Source organism: Xiphophorus couchianus, chromosome 3, assembly GCF_001444195.1.
Source record: "Xiphophorus couchianus chromosome 3, X_couchianus-1.0, whole genome shotgun sequence".
NCBI classification, from domain to species: Eukaryota; Metazoa; Chordata; class Actinopteri; order Cyprinodontiformes; family Poeciliidae; genus Xiphophorus; species Xiphophorus couchianus.
In genome coordinates this window covers 2477392-2500216 of record NC_040230.1, presented here as the reverse complement: position 1 = coordinate 2500216, position 22825 = coordinate 2477392, and the positions used below count along the sequence as shown (strand labels likewise).

Here is a 22825-nt window from a genome sequence, read left to right as displayed (position 1 = left end):
CCGAAAAAAGGTATAACTGAGACCAAATCCTCCACAGTGAAGACCTTAATCATCCAGTTTTTGGTGGAAAGAAAGAGAGAAAAGAGAAAAATTATAATTCATGCAAATGGAAATTATTGAGCTCATTTTAATTTCTCATTCAATTAATTAATTTATTGCTCATCTTTGAGTTGTATTGAGGTTTCAATTAATCTAATTAATTATCTTGAATGACACCTTAATTCAACATATGTTTAATGTATTTTCAGATAGTAGCAAAATAGATTTGACTAGTTCAAACATATCCTGAAAGAGAATTATGACTAGACAAATTTAAATTGGAGATATGTAGAAGCATAATTTTGACCCATCAAATGACAAATCTGGTGACGTTATTTGAGGTATTTTGAAAGGAATTTTGACTCATCAAAATGTAATAGTGTAATTTAATTCAACGTAATGAATTATTATTCTTACTAGTCAGAATGTAAATGCAGATATCTTAAATTACCATTAGTAAGTAGCATTACTTGTCTGGTCAAAATGTGTTTTTTTTTAGTTATCTAGAATGTAGTTACAGAAACTGATTTTATGTAAAAAGAAAAAACAAAAAAAAACCTGCCACATTTTGCTTCTAGTTTGAAATCACTTTTTGCTTTTTATTGACTCTTTATTTTAATTTTAGTAGCTTCTCTGGCATTCGCTGCTTCCACTTCACTTGTTTTCCCTTTGTTATCTAAGAGAATATCCTTGCAGTCGCTGTAGTTTACATTTTGTGAGGCTGCAGCTTTTTAGGACCCAATTGGCCATGCATGAGCCCAACAGCCTGACTGAGTTCTCAGGCACACGGTACCATCAGCCTGGGCTCACCTGTGTTACTGAGTGTTTGTTTGTGTCTCTGGATGTGAAAGGGAGCGCTGGCTTTGTGCTTCTTTTGTGTGTGCTGTTTGTCTTTCGCACACTGTGTGCAGCGTGGCTGGCTCTGTTTGCACTGAGTGGAAGCTGAAGACTCCGGGATTGTTTTTCCTGCCCTGCGGGTTTATGTTTAATCAGCGTCCAGAACCACATGATCGTCTGTCGTTAGCTGCACAGGGTGGACACAGAACAGGAACCAGATGTACAACAAGGATTAAAATATTAATAATTACCTACATTAGTTTAGAAAACTCAATTACTTACAGTAGATAATTTAACTTTAACTTATTTTTGAACCATTTTTAAGTTAAACAATCTTTGACCCCTGTCATTTGTTTTACCATTGACCTCCATTTTGACCCCAATATTTTTATCTTGTGTCAGAATGTGAAAAAGCGACGGTCATATAGATTTATTAAACATAGAGTGAATATTTCAAGCCCTTATTTCTTTTCATTTCTATGAATATGGCTTACAGTATCTACACTATACTATTTGAAAACCCAAAATTATGTGTCTCAAAAATTCATAACAGCTGCTTAACAATTATCCCAAAGCTAGAGGATCCCACAAAACTGCAAAGGATAGATCAGAAATTCAGGTGCAATATGGAGGTGTGTGCTCCTGTAATGCAGGGAGCAGCACCACATCAGTGGCCTGAGAGAAAACCAGTTTTAATGGGATGAATTTTTGTTTGCAGTTGAATGGTGAAACTCTGTTAATTAAAACCAGATGCAATACGAACAGCAACCACAATGCAAACAGAATTACAACAACTTACCACCACGTTTGAGTCATAAATAATAAGTAACAAGGCACTATAAAAAAAGTGCCTAAGTTAATTAGTTAGGATTGAGGGCTTGTAGCGCCTCCTAGAGGAACAGGTAATGACCGGAGTAGGATGGACTTGTCAGATGTTGTCTGTACAGACGGAGGAGAGCACAAACAATGATATACTTTATTTTATTTAGTTAATCAGACATTATTTATAGAGCACTTTTTGCATAAACTCTAATTGCTTTACAGAGAAACAGAAAGGTAGGACTCTTACCAACCTCCAAACTAATAAAATGACTGTGATTCATATCAATAAAAGGGTTAGAAGACCAAACAAACCAAAAATAAGAATCAGAGGAAGAAAAAAGGGAAACAAAACTGAACAGAAATACAGGCCAGAGATTTCTGAGTTCTTGTTTCAGTCTTTGTCAACATTTGTGCATTTTGTACTGCAGGGAGCTTTTAAATGCAGCTGATCTCACCATGATGTTTAGCATTAATGTCAACTCCTCTAGCACGCTGCAGGAGAGGCGCATTGCTACAGTCAGTAAAATACTTCAATAAAAACAGAAAATTTCACCCAGAGGAATTAAGAAAAAGTGTAAATGTTTAAATACTTGAGTATTTATGGGTGAAGGCTTCAGTTAGGAGTCACGAGCGGCCTCCATTCTCTCCTTCGCTTGTTATGCAACATGTCTGAGTCACAGCCGAAGAGGCTTTTTGTTTTTTTTGCTCTAACCTCTCTGCATCCCCTGATTTCCGACTGCTCCCTGCGCTCTCCCCGCCCCGCTGCGCTCCATCAGCATGCAGTCTAAACAGTCTTTAACCCGAAGCACTGGGCTGGGATCATGCGCTGTTTGCATGTGACACCCAGCGCACGTAGCGGAGGAGTCTCTGCAGAATGAGCTGCAGAATGTTAACATATCAGATGATCCCAGAGAGGAAGCTGTGACAGCTCATTTCACAAAACACTGCTCCGTTTTATTAAGAAAGGTTCCAGAGGCGTGTTGCTGAGGAACATTTGATCAAGTAGGAAAACTAACAGCCGGGAATTCAGAGTGACACAAATCGTGATGCAGCGTTGATGCTCAGTGAGCCACAGGAGAAACACACTGGCTGTCATTGATTTGCCCTTCTCATGAAGCTGCAGCTGCTGCAGCCAGTTTATTAGAAATACACAAAGGAGGAGTTCTGCACAGAAAGAGATGACTTCTGGAACGAACTGAGCTTAAATGCTTTTGATGTGTGAGAAATTTCACGGCGTATTTCTGTCCTTCTGGAGGCCTGCTGGCCGCGCTGCGTTGTGCATTGCAGTGCTGCTGCGCCGTTTTCCTGCAGCATCCAGGAACCTTTCTGTATTACATTACGTATTTGGCCTTTTGGTGGATTTTCTCAGTGAAGTCCTGGTCGAGGGGAAACAGATGGAACAAAGACAAGATGGCAGATCTAATCAGGCCTGTCTGATTTACTGGTTCCTGTGGGACAGACTGGCACAAGGAAATAGGAAGCTTTATACCTGGCTATAATTAGCAACAAATATTTGATGCACATAAATGTAAGTGGAAATGAGGGTCTTTTATGTTTAATGATGTATTTTTATTGGTAGTAGTATTATGTTAAACCCAAACTAAACCCGCATCTCTCCCACTCATCCACACAGACTCAACAATCCTGCAGTGTTGCAGTTTTTTCTTTCATTCCCTCCCCACACACATCCACATGCATCCACCATCCCTGTGCCTCAGGGAGCTCTGCCACAGCGTTGACTCGCGCTGTCCACTCCTCCCTTTTTGTCTCTTTTTATTCCTCTTTTCATGTTCTCCATCTCCTCCTCCCACCACTTCCGGCTGAGATGCCCAGCTTTGCTACTTCTCTCCAACACCTTTTCCAGCTCAATTCTTCTCCTTTCTGCATCACCGTTGTTTTGTGAAATGTTTCAGATCATCTGACAAATTTAAACATTAGACAAAGATAACCTGAGAAGATATTAAAAAGGAAGTTTTCAAATAATAATTCCTTTTATTAGGAGTGAAAAGCAATCCAAAGCAACATGGTACGTTTTAAAAAGCTTCGTTGTGGAAAGATAAATTAATTTTGAGCTGTGTTCAACTTTACTTCTGTCTGACCTGCAGAATCAAGAAATGATCAAAACAGGACCTGTCTGTCAACAAGAAGGAGAGTAAAAGCTCTCAGGAATCATTGCATCATGCTACAGTCTAAAGAAATTCAAGAAAAGAAGAGAAACAAAGTCAATTTTCATCTGACCTTTATTTTGGACAGATGAAGCTAAAAGTAGATCCAGGACTTGTTTTAGTGTTGTGTTACTTTCCTGTTTTAATCAGATGTATACATCTTCAAAGTTTCAAGTGATAGCAGGCCTGAAGCATTTTTTAATGCATCATTTTTGCGCAATAATGTTAGATATACAGTACAGACCAAAAGTTTGGACACACCTTCTAATTCAATGGGTTTTCTTTATTTTCATGACTATTTATAAGGCAAGAAATCCCACTTATTAACCTGACAGGACACACCTATGAAGTGAAAACCATTTCAGGTGACTACTTCTTGAAGCTCATCAAGAAAATGCAGAGTGTGTGCAAAACAGTAATCACAGCAAAAGGTTGATACTTTGAAGAAACTAGAATATAAGGGCTATTTTCAGTTGTTTTACACTTTTTTGTTTAGTGCATATTTCCACATGTGTTATTCATAGTTTTGATGCCTTCAGTGTGAATCTACAATGTCAATAGTCATGAAAATAAAGAAAACTCATTGAATTAAAAGGTGTGTCCAAACTTTTGGTCTGTACTGTATGTTATTTGAGACATCACACACTGAGATTGTATTCCTGGCTTTTATTAGTAGCTTTGAAGTTTGTTAACACATTAAGCTGATATATTATCTTGATGCTTTCTAACAGTGACGACAGCAGGACAGACAGTGATCTGGTTCCTCTGATTGGTGAAAGGTCGACAGGTCGGCGCTGCAGCCCACAGCGATATCCAATCAGAGATCTTTACTGAATGACCCGGTCACTCATTGTGATTGACTCGCCGGTACTCTGTCATTACAGAAAGCACAACCATTATGTTTCCATCATATCTACAGATCATTTTTAATTTGATCTAAATGTATGAATCGTGTGCGGCACTAGTAGTTTTTACTCAAAAACATGAAATAACTTTGAAAATGACTAAATGACTCATTTTTGTTAATGAATGCAGAATTTCCTGCAGTTGATTGGACAAAGAAGAGAAAAGTCACCTTCTTTCTGAGATAAAGGCCGCAGTTTCTCTCAGATTCACTAAATGTGTCACACGATTCAGATGAAGAAGAAAACGACTAATTTAATAAATGCCTTTAAAAGGCTGTTTGATCTGAAAAGCAAGGACGTTCCTTTTGATTTCATTTAGGTCAACAGCTTCCATCCTTGGTGCTCAGATATAATCTACATCAGAGTCAATAGCCCTGACATATGAATACCAACTTGAACAGTGGCTGATCTTCCTTTATCTAGTCGATACTTTTTACAGTTCCTTGTAGGATGTTTTATATCCCTTCGTTTATTCATGTTACAATCAAAGATTTCCGTGTATTTTTACTGAGCACATCTTTACCAATCTTTTTTCAATCTGGAGAGTTAAATACTCAGTTTTTTTTCAGGAACTGTTCAGATTCAGTCAAAATGGTTGAATTTTTTCTGTGATTAAATAGGCTGAAGTTTCTGGTTGCAATGTGACACAATCTGGAAAGGTTTTGTAGGAACTGTAAGTTGTGTCTTCTTCTGATTTATCTTTTTTTGGATGCCACTCACATCGTTTTTCCATGTTTTTATTCATGAGGTAAAGTCTTGAATTTGTATTTTCACCCCTTTATTGCTCAACCTTTGCATTCTGCCTTCTGATAGTTTTGTGTTAGTTTCTCTTTTATTTTTCATGCTCGCTTAATCACATTTATAGTAATGTTTCTCTTTGCATATTATTAAGGTGTATATTTTTAGATAACTAAAAATACCAATGTGCTAATGGGATAATGTCTCATTACGGTTGCATTTCAATGTGTTTGAGGTCGTTGACTGGAGTAGATTTGCTTTTTGCAGACATAATTTGATGTAAGTTTAAGTCTTGATGGCTAATCCCTGAGTTACCATCTTTTTTGAGGTTTAAGTTCAGAATTTGCACCTGATCAACTTCTGTCTACAGATTTAGAGCACAAGAGGGAATCTGTGCATGCGTAACAGCCTGATAACGTTGCATGAACACAGCAGATCCAGATCCATTTCCACAGACAGAACAAGTCTCTTGAAATGGAGACATCAATTTTGTCTTTTGCGCACAACATTTTAAACAAATAAAATGTCGTCATTTAGAAGAACGTAAGTTTAATGGACACTGAATTACTTGGATTGTTTGTATAGTTACACAGTCACAAATGGAGCTGCAAGCTAAATATTTAGCTAAAGAGCTACTATATATTTAGCTCACAAAAAAAGTATTTAGTTAGCACGCTAAATATTTAGCTTTCAAAATAAATATTTTATTTAGAGTTAAATATATAGATCAGAGTCAAACAGTTAGCTCCAATCTACATATTTAGTTAGCAAGCTGAACAATAAGTTAGCAAGCTTAATATTTAGCTCCAAAATATTTTTTTAGTTAGCAAGCAAAATAGAGTGTTAACTTGGTAGGCTAAATATTTAGCTCCAAATATTTAGCCTGCTAACAAACTACAGATATTAAGCAAGCTAAATATTTGTTGTGGAGCTAACTATTTAACTCCACAGCAAAGGTTAGCAAGTGAAATACTTAGTTCCCAGACTGAATATTTAGTTCCAAACTACATATTTAGCTAGCAACCTCAATATTTAGCTCATAAACTAAAATGTTTAGTTAATAAGCTATAGCATAGTGCTAAATGTTTTAGTAGAGCTAGATATTTAGCTCAGTGGAGCAGGTTGTGAGTGAGTGTGTCTGGATCAGTGGAAGCGATGAGACTCATGCTAGCACCTTGAATCCCAGCTCTGATTTTGTTTCTGTTGTTTACCTGCTCATCATGTAAAGAGTCCAGAATCTTCCATCTGTAACGCGTGGGAGATTTTTTACACAACAAGCATCACTAAGCTTTTAAATCTAGTGTTATCAGCAGCAATTATTATTTCAACATTTTTTTTTTTTTTTGCCATTATGAATAAAATAGTTTGTTTTTGGTCAAACCACACAACAGCATTTGCTCACTGCATTCCTCCATCCCAAACTGATTTGCTTTCTGTGATCAATCAACGTGGGGTTGAATTATTGCTGAATGCATACATTCATGTTCACAGCTGGCTTCAGTGCTGCAAGCAAAATGTTTTAATTACAGGGATTCACACAAACATAAAGAGGTGGAACATAAAAACCCAGAACAACAGAGGATTTCCAGTTCAGTCCTCCACGACGGGCCTGTTTGACTCCTGCAAAACAGCCAGTTGTTTCAATCTGTGACACATCAATTTCAGTAATAACAAGTTGAAAGGAGCAAATCACTATCTATTATACTGGATATTCTATAAATCAATCCTTCTCCCCTGCTTAGTTGGAAAATGGCAGTATTCCCATTAAATGGCTTGTTATACTAAAAAGACACAATGAGTAATTGCCTCCTGGGAAACAGTCTATTCAACTTCATTGACTCCATTGTAGATGATAGTGTATCTTAATTGAAACACAAAGCCTAGTTTAGACACTGCAACTAGAAATACTAATGATACTTTGGCTCTCACTGTCTCTTACTGCAGATTGTGTCATTTTGAAGCTGTGGATGAACATACAGGTTCATCCACAGGGAGATAAAAACACAAACACATTTCTGTTTCTGCTTGTATCGTCATGTATGAAATACAGTCGACTAATTTAGTAGTTTGAGATCAACAAAGTGAACATCGTTCGATAGAAAACCTGTTAAATGTCCTTCAAATACCTAACAGGGACCTCAGTGTATAACCTGCTCTAGAACTGCACCATTCTTAAAAAATTTGAATTTCATTGAACCATTTTCAAATTCTGGATGAGTAAAAAAAAGGAAAACCGAGCATGAAATGTTTGATTTTGTAGACTTTCTTGCTGATTAAAGGTTATGTATCTCTAATAATGCTTAATAATTACAGACATTTTTACATAGATTTACATTACAATTACTTTAGCTTTCATATGCCGCATATTAGCTTAATTTGAACATTTTCACCACATTTTCAGTCTTTTGGTTTTTGACGTAATGACTCAATGCACACACTGACAAATCAGATAAATGATGAATCTGAAGAATCTGGATTTGTTAAACCTAATTTGACATGCAAATCACAGATTTTAAAATCTGTAGAAATTAAATTTGAGTTAGTGTGGATACCAAAACACCCAGAAATGTGACCCAATACTATACACTCTATAGTCCTATCTGCAGGTTTTTTATGTAATCTGCAGATAAGGCAAGTTGTTAAAGGTAAATATTTTGACTGAGATGTCCAGAAAATTCTACCTTTAGGTTTGGAAAAATAAAGACTTTCAAAATGAACATTGTGTAAGAACCGTGTTCTTACGCTTCTCACTGCGTTCTAACTTTACAGGAAGAATATTTCATACCAACTTGAGAAAAGACCTGTGTTTTTCCCCCAAGTGCAAATTATTAAACTAATAAAATGCAGGAACATTTCCAGCTACCGTCTTGCAAATACTGTTGGAAAATCATAGCGATAGAAGAGATAAACCAACTTCAACTAATGAAATACTACCAAAACTGATTAAATACATATGTTTCTAGATTTGAACATTGCAAACAAACAAAATAACACTTTAGATTGGCCTTTAACTAAACATTATGTAAATGTACGCAGTAACCTTTTTCTCCTTTGTCACGGAAAACAATACTCTTTGCTCCATATTTGAATGTTGAGAGTCAACAAATTTTCAGCCTGATTTAAATAAAAACCTTCACTTAAACACAAAAAGTCATCAGTTCTTTTTGTCCCTGATAACACTCAACTGTTTAAAAAACTCTGATTTGAATAACCATCAGCTGAGAAGAGAGTTTTTTCTGAACAACTGATGCTCCATTTTTTGTCTGGAAACATTTCAGAGGATTATGCTTCAATTCTTCCATAACATTTCATCATTAATGCAAACTTTTTTTAGAAGTCCAATAAGATTTCCCCTGGCAGTAATTTACAACAAATTGGAAATCTAATGAGAGTGAAAGTGAAGCCTGGAAGTGCTAGACGTGAGTTTATTGGAGAATAATAACCCATTATCATCCTACCTGCCTTTCTACTTCATCTCTTCCAATCATTTCACGCTGCTGATGGTCCGACTCGTCCCTGTCCCCTCCTCTTCCTCACAGGTCTGATCGTTTACCTGGGGATGATGGTTGGAGCCTTCGTCTGGGGCGGCCTGGCTGATCGGATCGGTCGGAGACAGACCCTGCTCATTTCGCTCTCCATAAACAGTGTGTTTGCCTTCTTCTCGTCCTTCGTCCAGGGATACAGCTCCTTCCTTTTCTGCCGTTTGGCCTCTGGCGTCGGGTGAGCAGGCAGATGAATCACGCAGGGAGTCACAGCCACTGTGATGCATAAACAGCAGCTGATCTGACGAGCAGTGAAATGCGCAAAATCACAAAATAGATCAAGGGAAATGCACCGAAAATGCAGCAAAAGAGCATATTTGTAGTCCCTTTGTTGTCCAAAGGGATCAGTTCATGTCTTCAATATGTCAAAATAAATGTTTAAAATTGTAAGTATAGAAAGAGACATAAAAATTTACATTTTCACTTATCGGGGGGACAAAACCTCCAAGTCAGCCTGGCACTGTGTGAAAGTGCAATGATCCCTCTAGATTAAGGTTGGACAATAAATCAATAACAATATATAACACTGCGATAAATATTCAATATTCAATATGTAGAATATTCACTGAATTCTGATCCAGACCCGCACGGCATTCTGGGAGATGTAGGCAGAGCTAATGAGGCCATTGGTGGCACCAGCTAGCACTCAATCTTTGGTTACCTAGCAACTCACGTACTCTTTGGTTACCTAGCAACTCACGCACTCTTTGGTTACCTAGCAACAGCCTGTTGAGTAACAACACAGTGAGCAGCAGTTTAACGTTTCACCATCATGCCCCTTAACTGCTTAAAATTAACAAACGGAGCAGAGTGAAAACTGTGAAAACAAGTCATGTCATCAGTTTGGCAGTATTTTATACATTTAAAACAAAAAACAAATCAATAACTATCGATATTGATAATTATAGATATCAGCTAATTTTTCTTGCTGAAAAGTTAGTTGTAAGTTAGTTTTGTCTTATTTCAGGTGAATTAAAATATTTGCTCCAGACTCTAGATTAATATACAAAGTAAGATTTCGTGGTTTTGCGGTGAAGTGTGTGAATTATACATTCATTTATTCAATTGCTTATTTTGCAGATTAATGATATGGGGCACTACAGCAGTTCCACTGAAATAATAAAAAACAAACAAATAGTTGGTGTGGCCTAGTCAAAGTGTGATCCTAATACATGCCAATCATGCCTGAAAATCCTCCATATGACTGAATGAAAGCACTTCTGCACAGAAGATAAGTAAAAGACTCATTCAAGGAGTTTTAAATGCTGAATAGCAGTTGAATGGTGCCTTTTACATCAGAACAATGTAAAAAATGTAAAAATTGGATTTAATTCAAACCCCTTCTTAAGAGCTTCAACACAAAAATCCAACTTCAAATGTTTTCTCTGCTTACTTACTTCTCAATACTGGCCTTCCTTTTCTCTTATCTTCCTCTCAAGAGCATAATTCATATTTTAATTGCCTCTTTCTCTGCATTTCTGCCTCTCTCTGTAACTCTGCAGCATCGGAGGCTCCATCCCGATTGTGTTTTCTTATTATTCTGAGTTCCTGGCCCAGGAGAAGCGTGGAGAGCACCTGAGCTGGCTCTGCATGTTCTGGATGATCGGTGGTATCTACGCCTCCGCCATGGCCTGGGCCATCATCCCACACTACGGTGAGAAAAACAAACAGGTCTCTATGAGTCAGGCTCTGTTTAGAACATCATTTTAGGACATAATGAATGAAAATAAGGCATTAAAAGACCCGGAACCGTGTGCGTTTGGCCAGATGGGACTATTTTGATTGAGATGTTTAGCAACAACCTGGCCTGTAATCTGTCATTGTGTAGGTTGGAGCTTTCAGATGGGCTCGGCCTACCAGTTCCACAGCTGGAGGGTTTTTGTTCTGGTGTGTGCCTTCCCGTCTGTGGCCGCCATCTCTGCCCTCTCCACCATGCCTGAGAGCCCCCGCTTCTACCTGGAGGTGAGCTGCCAGCTTCCTCCCCCGATGCTTCAGACTTATCAAGGGATCAATCAAGTTTATTTGGATAGCACATTGCAGCAACAAGGCAGTTCAAAGTGCTTTACATCATAAAAAGTCATAAAACACGCAGTTAACAAAAGAAGCATTACATTTTGTCAAGTGCCATCAGATTATTGATTAATGTTTCAAAAGCAACTCTAACCAGCTGGGTTTTTAGTCTAGATTTAAAGGAACTCAGTGTTTGATTTACAGTTTTCTGGAAGTTTGTTCCAGATTTGTGGTGCATAGAAGCTGAATGCTGCTTCCCATGTTTGGTTCTGGTTCTGGGGATGCAGATCAGACCAGAGCCAGAAGACCTGAGAGGTCTGGAAGATTGATACAACAACAACAACAACAACAACAACAGATCTTTGTTGTTTGTTAAAACAACAATAAAAACAGTCTGAAATGTTTCCAACGTTCTAACATTATCCAGGTCATAAAAAAGTCATAAAGGCAAAAAAAGTATATTTTACCATTTCTTCATTGTAATTATAAACCATTTCTTCTCAGTCTCTACGGCTTTGAGTGAGTTTATTTCCTGCTGTAGCATTGTGATGCTAAGTTGATCAGTGATTTATAAATCAACATCAGTATTTTAAAGTCTGTTCTCTGAGCTACAGGGAGCCAGTGGAAGAACTGTAGAGCTGGTGTTATGTGCTCCATCTTCCTAGTTTTAGTCAGAACACCAGCAGCAGTGTTCTGGATCAGCTGCAGCTGGAAGATTAATTTTTTTAGGCAGATCTGTAAAGACGCTGTTGCAATAATCAATGCGACTGGATGAGTTTCTCTAAATCTTCCTGAGACATTAGTCCTTTAAACCTGGAAATGTTCTTTAGGTGACAGAAGGCCGACTTTGTAACTGTCTTTATGTGGCTCTGAAGATTCAGGTCAGACTCCATCACTACTCCCAAATTTTGAACCTTATCTCTAGTTTCCAGCTGTAATAACTTAAGCTGTGTGTTGACTCTAGATCGTTCCTCTTTAGATCCAAAGATAATAACTTCAGTTTTGTTTCTGTTCAGCTGGACGAAGTTATGGTACATAGAATTAATGTAGAAATAAATCATTTTATAGTGGTGAAAGTTTGAGTAATGTTTTGGCATTTCCTTCAGCAATGCTCTAGTTATTTGTCTTGTTTACCTTTTGCAGAACGGGAAGCATGACGAGGCGTGGATGATTCTGAAGCAGGTCCATGACACCAACATGAGGGCCAAAGGTTACCCAGAAAGGGTCTTCTCTGTAAGTTGCACACAGCACAGGTGATACTGAACATCAATGAAAATGAAGGACTGAAGATGAGATCTCTTGCTGCCAGGTGACCACCATTAAAACGGTGAAGCAGATAGACGAGCTGGTGAATATGAGCGACAGTGCGGCCTGGCATGAGAAATGGAGGCTAAAACTCTCCTCACTTTTCCATCAGGTTGGTTTCAGAGATGCCTCTGATTGATTGCTCTCTTCTTGCCATAATTCCTTAAATTTGATGAGTCTCTCTGTGGTTTTGTGTTCTTTCAGGTGTGGAATAATTTCCAAACCGTTTTCTCCCCTGAGTACCGCCGCACCACCTACATGATGATGGCCGTGTGGTTCTCCATGTCCTTCAGGTAAGACCAGGTTGATGCTGTTATCCAGACTTTCTAACACTCATGAATCTTTATTCAGAAGCTCTGTTTGGTGCATTTTGTTGGTTTTATCCAAGCACAATCAGAAAATTTATGAATTGTTGAAGTTAGTTTATTTATACAGTGCCAATTAAAAACAAATGTCATTTCAAGTCACTTAAGAAATAAGATCTCTCCATTTAATTCTCACCAGAACTCTGTCAGCAAGATCTTCAATAGGTTGAAGGGTTTTTTCTATCATCTGGGCTTTCTTATAGTAAAAACTGCAATAATCTAGCCTTAAAGAATCAAATGTAACTAGTTATAAATCTAGTTCATTGGCGTCATACTATTTTGTAGTACAGTATATTTCTAATTTCAGAATAATCTACTGTAGAGAGGAAAGAAGCAGTTCTAAGAAACCCGTTTAATATGGGATTTAAAGGACATATGTCCTCATATTCCTTATGTTAATTTTAGAAGCTATTAAGAGTAAATTACTGACTAAGCAGTTTGATTTTAGATGCTCAAATTAAATTTAGTCTTATTTGTAGGTTAAAAGTAGAAAAGCATCATTCAGGTGTCGTCAAGAAATCCCTGTTGTATAATGAACTGACTGGATATCTCAGGCTGCATGGATAAATATCGCAGAGTTTCATCAGTGAATTGGAAGTAGAATAATATATTTTATAACTAGAACTGTTCCATGCACTGAGCCTTGTTGTACTCCATACCACCTGTGGTGCTTGTGCAGGACTAACCACTAAAATTAGCAAATTATAATCTATCAGAGAGAAAAAAAAACTGTTGTTCATGGGCGATGTAGTTGAATAAATGTGATTTTCTCTTTAGATGTGGTGGTGGTGTTTGTTCTTCATGGTTTATTCAAAGCATGCTTTATTCGAAGATTAGACACAAAAACATGAACACCATGTCAGAGAGTTAAAGGATTAAGAATTTACAGTTATTCACTTTCTGTAAAATAAGTGGGAGAGAGTAAGATAAAACAGCAACATTTCTACTAACTTGCTTTAACTCATTTTAAAGGTGCACAATATTTCTGTACCAATTACATATTGTCAAAAATCAGTGGCCTGTGAAGCCATTTAAAAGATGCTTTTGAAAAGTAAAAGTTTTTGTGTGAATTTTCCACAGTTTGGCTTTTTGGGACTGATTTGCTTTTTCTTCCTGCAGCTACTACGGTCTGACTGTGTGGTTCCCTGACATGATCAAGTACCTGCAAAAGCAGGAGTATGCCTCGCGCACCAAGGTGTTTGTCAAGGAGAAAGTGGAGCATGTCACCTTTAACTTCACTCTGGAGAACCAGGTCCACCGTCAGGGGCAGTACTTCAACGACAAGTGAGTCTGCTGCAGACCCTCATTACAGGCTGCCAGGAGAAACTGTAAGAGAGAAAAATGTTTTCTGCCACAATCTCATGAGTGCATTCATTGTTATCATAGATTATGAGTTTGAAGCAGATTTTATTTTTTTTATTTAGAAACACTGCTTGTTTTTTAGAACCACTTTTTGACGTGCAGGTTATTTTATTTGCTCGTGTATTTGTTTGCAGGTTCATGAATGTGAAAATGAGATCTATGGTGTTTGAAGATTCGCTGTTTGAAGAGTGTTACTTTGAGGATATCACCTCCAGCAACACTTTTTTCAAGAACTGCACATTTATTGCCACCCTCTTTTACAACACTGGTGAGGAATTCACACACAGTCTACTGGTGCTGGATTCTGTAGTCCAAAATCTAACAGCATTATATACAGCTCTGGAAAAAACGAAGATACCTCTACACTGATCCCTATTGAAAACCTCCTGGTTATTCCACCAGATATTGATTTCTGAATTCTTCCTGAGTTAAAACATTAGTATTGTTGCTTCTAAATGAATATAAATTTGTTTTTTTTGGATTATTTGAGGTCTGAAAGCAACATTTTCATTTTCATTATTTTGACCATTTCTCACTGTCTGCAAATGAATACTACATTTTTGCTTGGAATTTCAAAGACATGTTGTCAGTAGTTCATAGAATAAAAAAACAGCGTTCATTTTACTCAAACATAAACCTATAAAAAGTAAAATCACAGAAACTAATTATTTTAAGTGGTATATTTATTCCAGTGCTGTATTTAGCATGCCATCATTATGTTCTACAGGCTGTTTTTAGGTTGTGATCAGTAATGATGATAGAATCTGTTGCATGTTTTTGTTGGTTAGATTTAAATAGTTGAAGTTGCTTTTTTTATTATATTTTCTGAAATATGTTTTTTTTTTATCACAATGACTGTGCTGCTTTTTACCGACACCTGTTCTACCTTCACAGATCTTTTTAAATACCGTCTGATCAACTGTAAGCTCATAAACAGCACTTTCCTGCACAACAAAGAAGGCTGCCTGCTCAGTGATGTCAGTGATGAAAATAACGCCTACATGGTCTACTTCGTCAGCTTCCTGGGTACCTTGGCAGTGTTGCCGGGTAACATTGTGTCTGCGCTCCTCATGGACAAGATTGGGCGTTTGAGGATGCTTGGTAAGACAGAGAACGGGACACCAATATGTAGCATTTGCTCAGATGAAAGTATTGAAGAAGGAGAGAGAGCTAGTGTAAATAAATCTTTGACTTTTGACATTTTAAATCATAAATGTCATAGTCCCAAACTAGTGTTTGAACATTTTGCGTTTGTCTTGCGTTTTGCTAAATTCATGCAACACAAAATGTTGTAAAATAACTTAAAAACAGCATAAATATGTCAAATTGTGCACTAAAATTCAGATCTCAGATGGTGAGGCTGATTGTTTAAAATGTTCTGGGAGAACTACGACCCATAAAAACTACGACCCATAAATTAGCACCACGTTTGGTGGTGCTAATTTTCTCAGGCTCCTAAAAGAAGAAGTTTTATTTATGTAGCACTTTTTCAGCAACAAGGCAGCTCAAAGAGTAGATGTGCAATTTATATGATATTTTATGCATTTCAAGGAAAAACAGCCATTGAATAAAACAGCAAGCAGTGATGAATGCTGTAGATCATCTATAAATAACTCAATTTACAAGCCATAATTATAAAATCTATTTCAGTTGACCTACTCAGCAGAAATCTGATGGTACATCAGGAAGCTCCACCAGCTTGTTTGGCAGTGAAGGATTGTGAGGATGTCATCTTGCTAAAGAGATTGTTTTAGTTGGGGACTCCCACCAAAGCTTTCAACTGCTGCAAATTCAATGTTGTATGTAAAACATTCAACTCTGTGGCAAAATGTTGGCTTTGAAACCTTTTCAGAGATGTTTGGATTATTTTGAACAAATTTATATTTCATAACATGAAACATTTAAGGAAGGTTTGTGGACTCTAAGGCTGCATCCTTGATATGTTTAGTGAGGGGTCTGCAAAGTGTTTGCTCATCATTTAGTGCCTTTTCCTCTTTACCTCACAGAGAATTAATATTTATTTGAAGGAATCATCCACACCTTTCCTAGAACCAAAACTCTTTTTAGGTCTCTGGCACTGCTGCACACAAACTCTAGACATATCTGACAAAACTCCAAATAAAAAAATAAAACCCATATTTTCTTATATTGCTGTAGAGCATTCTAATAGCTGTAGATGCAGCTTAATGCTAAAAAGGTGATGGACATCACTGTAATCCAGAAGTTCAGTCCTCCAAATCTAACTTCCTAAAACTTTTAGCTGCAGCCTTTCTCCTGCCTCCTGATTCAAATGAGCTGCTCGTTAACAGATTTCTGCTGTAATTCATGCTGCAGCTCCTGCTGGCATCACCAGTGGGCAAAATCTACAATACCTTCAACATTCAAACCTTCAAAAACTCACCAACAGCATTCCTAATAAATAATGCGGTTCCTAATGGCTTGTTAGTGACACCAACAAGCTCAAGGCTAATTGATTTTATAAAAAGGGGTGAAAGATACAGAAGTTGACATATGGACGTCTAAAAATTTATTTTTAAGATATACTAACTCCTGATATTTTCCCATGTGTCTTATGGTTTTTTTGTTAATTCAGAACTGTATTTATAAATATTGATTGTTTATTAGGCATTATTTTCTGCTTTTTAACTTCACAATAAATATAATCACAATCACATTTAATTAAATATGACATCAAACTGAAAAGTACTCTGTTTTTTCTTAGGAGTGTTATGGTAGTGATATCGTGTCTCATGCAGGAGGAGCTATAGCGCCCCCTAGTGCCACGGCCACTAACTACATCTGGTCAATCTTCCCCAGACGCATGCAGTCTTAACAGGTCACAACCTGCTGAAGTTTAACCAGATATAAACAGCATTTTCTGATCAAAATAAATAAAGATTAGATTTATGTATATACTTTACATTTTCTTTTGTTTGAACAAAACATCTGTTAGTTCCCTAAACTCTGATTGTTAGCAAAAATAGCTTAAGTCCTATAGGAAATCACCTTTGCAATTTCATACTGTCCTGCTTCCAGTCTGTACCTATTAGGTAAATTTCCCTGTTGTTTATTTTGAGTTTGTTGACTCGTATATAATGTCAAATTATGACCCCTAATCAAACTATAATAATAATAAACATCCTGCTTGTAAATATTGTTTTTTGGAATTACATATTCACTTTTTCTTACTTAAAACCTTGGGTAAAAAAAAAATTACATCCAATCATTCAGGCGTCAAAGCAGGTACAAAATGTCCTCTGCATCCACACTGTTGCATGATGGGTACAAAATGTTCTGTTGGCTCCGTTACTAGACAGAAAACATATTGGGACTAGAATCAGTTCAGCTTAAATCAGTGGAAAACATCAGTTATTTTGACTTCTTTAAAAAAATGTGTTATCCTACAGTAAAGATTCGAGACCATTAATGAAAATAGTTCTTGTTAATTCAAGTAACTCTGGTTTAACTCTAAGGTTAAAAATATACAGTGGCCTGTCAACAGTAATCACGCCTGTTTGTCTCTGTTTGTCTCCTTTTTTCACAGCCGGCTCCAGCGTCATCTCTTGCATCAGCTGTTTCTTCCTGTCTTTCGGCAACAGCGAGTCAGCCATGATCGCTCTGCTGTGCCTGTTTGGTGGGATCAGCATCGCCTCCTGGAACTCCCTGGATGTGCTGACCGTCGAGCTCTATCCGTCTCACAATAGGTGGGTGATTTAGGCGTCCTCTGACGCCCTGAACACAGCAGCACTGCAGAATGAGGTCAGAGGAGCTGCCCTTCAGTGATTGGTTGGCTTTCAGGGACCAATGACATTGTGGGTGAAATTATTGCTGCTGTTTGGACTGCAAAGCTCATTTTGGCATTGAATGGTTTTCATAAAGTAGATTTAATTATTACATATATGCATCTAAAACTGATTTAAAAATAGAATGTAAGATGAAGAAGAGCAAAATTAAATTTTTGTTTCCAAGACTATCAGAGATCAACTTTTAGATTTAATTGAAGGGGAAATACCACCATCATCAGGTTATAATAAGAAATGGCATAAAGAATCCTGAGATATTCTTCAGTTTATTTGATTTATTTGGAAATAAATTAAGGAACAGTATCTCATTTAAACGAGAAAACATTTTCATTTTAATGAGATTTGTATCTCATTAAGACCAAGACATTTTCTCTTTTAACTAAGAAAGATCATAACAGGAAAACAGCATCACATCTTAGGATTTTAGATGTTGTCTAGAAGAAATAGGGTCAGAAGGAATCAGGAGTTATTTCTTTTTAACAAGTCATATTCTGTCAGATACTTCTGAATTTATTTCCAAGATTTTTTCAGTTAAATGCTTCAGTTGTACTCTCCTTAAGCACTAATTGAACTTCCAACACAAATCCAACGCAACTTTTGTTCTCTCCTCCTTCCTCAGAACCACTGCTTTTGGCTTCCTCAACGCTCTGTGTAAATTAGCGGCCGTGCTCGGCATCAGCATCTTCACGTCATTCGTTGGCATAACCAAGGCCGTGCCCATCCTGTTTGCCTCCGGAGCGCTGGCAGCAGGCAGTTTTCTCGCCCTCAAACTACCAGAGACGCGGGGTCAAGTGCTCCAATAGTGTGGCACCGGCAGCTCTGCAGAGGGCAGCAGAGCTTTAGCCACCCTGCAGAGGAAACGGCTCAAAAGTTCATCAATTCGTGCCCTCTGAACCCACCCCACACTCACCTACATCCACAGTAAAACGGTAAACTACAACATGAATTTGTTAAGGTGCAACATTCAGCCATGAGAGTAAAGGTTAGTCCTGTTGCTGCATCCTGATAATTCCAGAAAAAGATGATGTTTGTTGATGTTTACTAAAGTCTGGAGATGAAAAAAAACAACAGTAAACCAATGTAGATGTAACTCCATTAAGTTTTGTCCCCCTCAGTGTAAAACCATCCAGGGTTGGAGGTCAGTGACTCTGATAGTTAGTAACGCAAACAGACTCAGAAATGACCACTAGCCATCATTGCAGAATTGTCCGTATTCACCGTCATTCTTTTGAGCAACATCAACTCACCCTTGAAGTTGTGAGTTTCTCATCTTTGTTGGACATCTGCTCAAAAATGCAACAATTCCTGTCTTGATTGGAAGCATTTTTGACTCTGCGGGGGAACGTCTTGGTGTTCCTTACTCTGTTTCTCCTGAGGTCTTGTGTTGGTGTCTAGACTAACTGCCATTTTGTAGATAATAGAACATTCCAGGTTTGCTTTTGTTATCGTTACAAATCGGAGATTAATCTCCCTCCCTTTATGGCATCACTTTGGATCGCACCAGAACAGGGATGAGTTCGAGACAAGTTTTCTGTGTCTGTCCATCTAAAGCACAACCATTTGTCATGAGAACATTTTCCCAAGGAAAATGTTCAGAATCTCCCAGTTAGCCGTTATTCCAGTCAAACTGTACATCCCGTTGTGAGAACTGCCTTTTCCCTTCTCCTTTATGAATATACAGGATGTGTGTCTTTAAGATGTTTCAGAGGGTGTTATGCATGTCACAAAGTATGAACTGTATGTAAACTTGAAAATCCAGACTATAACATGTAAACAGAGTTTTACTACATTTGCTCATATATTGTTCTCTATCAAATTTCTGTAGTATTTTGGCAGGACACTAGTTCTATATTTCTTGATACCTTTAACAGACTTTCCCAGGTGTTTTGGAGCACACTGCACGAAACGTTGCAAAACTTGAAATGTCTGAAAGAAGATCATGATTGATGTAGAGAAGTTAATCTAGTCACGTTTAAGTTTTCACTGAGGACTCAAAATTTAAGCTATTGTGGGTCATCTTTGCAACTGAAACCTGACAAATGGTTGTTTATTTATTAAGTCTGTAATCATTCCACAAATGCACCTTTGTTTCTTTTTTTTTACAATGACAGGGGTGGGGCGGTTTGGAAAATCGGTGGTTTAGTCAGGTTAGCGCACCATGAATACCAGCCTACAGAAAAATCATCTGTTAAACCTTTTGTAGATGTTCAGCACACCAAACTTAAATTTATTAAAACTTACTTTCTATATTTGGTGAATTCACCAACTCCCTCACAATTCCTTATATTAACTTATTCCTTTCTACCTGATTCCTTTTTTGTGTTAGTAAATATTCAGTGGTTGCATAGATGAGCTAACATATGGGCTGTGCAGCTGCTAGCATTAGATAATGCTAAGTATTTCACTCTGGTCTCAGTTTTATCCACTTCAAACACTTGCTCAATAGTTATGGAAAAACTAAAAAACATCGTAGCTGGTGTTCACTTCAGTTTGAACAATACGCTATGCATACTGTGCATCAATTTATTATGAGTAGCTACCATTAGCACGTGAAATAGGAGACCCAATCATCTAAATCCTCTCATTTAACCAAACAATACTTCTGCTGGTACCGTCCAACTCTGAGTATTGCTGCTGGTTTCTGCAACTTCAGGATGTTGATGCTCCAGGACTTTTAGTTGTTAATGACTCACAAGTCCTGAACTGAAACATGTTTGAAGTTTACCTTCATCCTGATTAACTGATATTGGATAACAAGCTTTTATGAGTTAGATATATTAAATTCAGGCGCGTGTAACACCATCAGGGCTACACCTTTAACCTGATTTTTGTTAGAACACAGAACTGATTGGGACATTAATTTAACATGCAGGATAATTCTGTCTTTTCCTGGACTTTAGCATATGATAGGAGCAAGACATAAAAGCACACTTATCAGAAAGGGATCACTAACAATTATCATATGTTCCATACAGATCACATGCATTCCCACTTGGTATATTATATTCACAGCTGCTTTCCAACATTTGGAAAAGCAATCATGTCAGACTAGTTTTTCTTGTCCAAACTGCCATTTTGTAGGATAGCAGCCATATGTAGTTTCAATTGAATATATAGCCAAACCGCTGCACTAAGAGTGCATTGTGCACAATTCTGAGAGCCTTGTGTTTGACACTCATCCTGATGCGCATTAGGCTGGACAAGCTTTGAAGAACCAGGGGAACATTTATTGAAAGCACAACCACAATCTACCAAATGATGATGTTGTGAAGATGCTGTAGGTTTACACAGTTCGGCAAAAAGAAAATGACCCCTCGTTTATTGGCATTTACTTTACACTGATCTAGATTTGTCACCTGATCCATCATCTATTCGTGTGCCATGAGTACCACCTTTCATGAATTATTGCCAAATATTTTCTGTGGCCTGAGTTTACACATTATGACAAGAGATCTGCTATAGATATAAATATATGTAAATAAAATAAACTATAATAGAACTAATAGGATTTTTAAATGATTTCCCCCCATGGTCTTTACAATACTAAAGTAGTTTTTTTTCTGTTGGGCATGTAGAGCAGAAACACTTTAATTTTCTCTCTGAAAATTATTCAAAACACTGAGTTTGACAGTTCAGGTGCCCTAGTAAAAAAATCTCTGACTTGCAAAAAATTTCAGAAGCCAAAATAATTATCAGGCTACATTGCAAAATGTCCATCACACCCTCTCAGAAGCACACTGATAGAGCCTGAGAAAACAGGAACCACACATGTAAGAAATAAATTCTCTGCAGACCGGCCCGCGTCACACATCATGCGGTAAAAAACAAAGTCAAGATTACTCTGTTTTAGCAGAGAGTGCTGTTAAAATGCTAACACGCTTCTCTCATACATATCTAAGCCTATGTTACAGGGTGTTTTTGTATAATTAACGTGTTGCCTAGGCAACAGTCAATTGTGAGTGCAAAAAGTTAACAAAGCAATAAGTGTTTGAGTGTTTGTCTCTTACAAAGTTGTTGGCAGTTGAAGCACATTACTACATGCCGGCCTTTTTCCACTGAAGGGGTTGTTTAGCGTATTTGAATTGTGGCTGTGTGGAGTAGTGTTGAGCTGTTAGCGTCTTACCTGCAGTAGACAGCTGATCTGAGCAGGGAAGATTAAAAGAAAATTCCCACCTGAAATAAAAAACAATTCTAAACTTTTCTAAACGTTTGGCTTGTTTAAGATGGAGAAAATTCACTCCTTAACATGTCTGTTCCTTTAAAGTTTTAACTCCACCTCTCAATGAGATTTTCTTTTTGAATCATCAATCTGAAATCGCTCTGACTGCTGTGTTTTTCATGTAAGAGACTGACTGTTCAGAACTACTCCGCACAACATTGCATCAAAAATAAACTCTCCCACTAATATGAAGACATGAAATAAAAAAAGCTAACATTTGTGTGAGACTCTCTAAATCCACTCTTGGTCTTGAGGCTTCTGTCGATACAAGTGCATCACCATAAATTAAATGTAACAAAGAATTATCACCTTTGTCACTGTACTGTGCTGTAGAAACTGTAGTTGATTGTTTGTAAGTATAGAAACTGTGGAATCAAATATACAAAAGTGATAAAAAAAAAAGTGTAAATGAACAATGCTGTATGTTGTCTTTTGATTTTGTAAATGAGAATGAGATAATACAGTAAAATCATCAATGTCAAACACCAGTTATGGATCATAGTTAGATTAAAAGATGCAGTTTTGTTTAGAGGTGTGTGAGATTTCTCCATGTTGATTTTTGATCAGGATCGCACTTTGATGCAATCCTTTGGAACTATAACAAAACGTTATGAAAATAATTAACAATAAACAAGTGGAAAAGATAGATGGAATGTCCATTTATTTAAATTGCCAAATATATATATAAACATATATATATAGATACACATATT

At 37.3% G+C, this 22825-nt stretch overlaps 1 protein-coding gene across 2 annotated transcripts in view; it reads left to right on the top strand.

The window, feature by feature from the left end:
* sv2a (synaptic vesicle glycoprotein 2A) overlaps window positions 1-22758 on the top strand; it is a 34634-nt gene extending 11876 nt beyond the window's left edge. For both annotated transcript variants that reach the window (XM_028012730.1, XM_028012729.1), the window contains exons 3-13: window positions 9046-9226; window positions 10551-10702; window positions 10877-11010; window positions 12202-12291; window positions 12368-12475; window positions 12568-12656; window positions 13848-14012; window positions 14225-14358; window positions 14985-15191; window positions 17635-17794; window positions 18513-22758. In XM_028012730.1, the coding sequence (XP_027868531.1) occupies window positions 9046-9226; window positions 10551-10702; window positions 10877-11010; window positions 12202-12291; window positions 12368-12475; window positions 12568-12656; window positions 13848-14012; window positions 14225-14358; window positions 14985-15191; window positions 17635-17794; window positions 18513-18696 (1604 nt within the window). In that variant the 3' untranslated portion in view covers window positions 18697-22758. The remainder of the gene's footprint in view (window positions 1-9045; window positions 9227-10550; window positions 10703-10876; window positions 11011-12201; window positions 12292-12367; window positions 12476-12567; window positions 12657-13847; window positions 14013-14224; window positions 14359-14984; window positions 15192-17634; window positions 17795-18512) is intronic.
* Window positions 22759-22825: the final 67 nt, after the last annotated feature.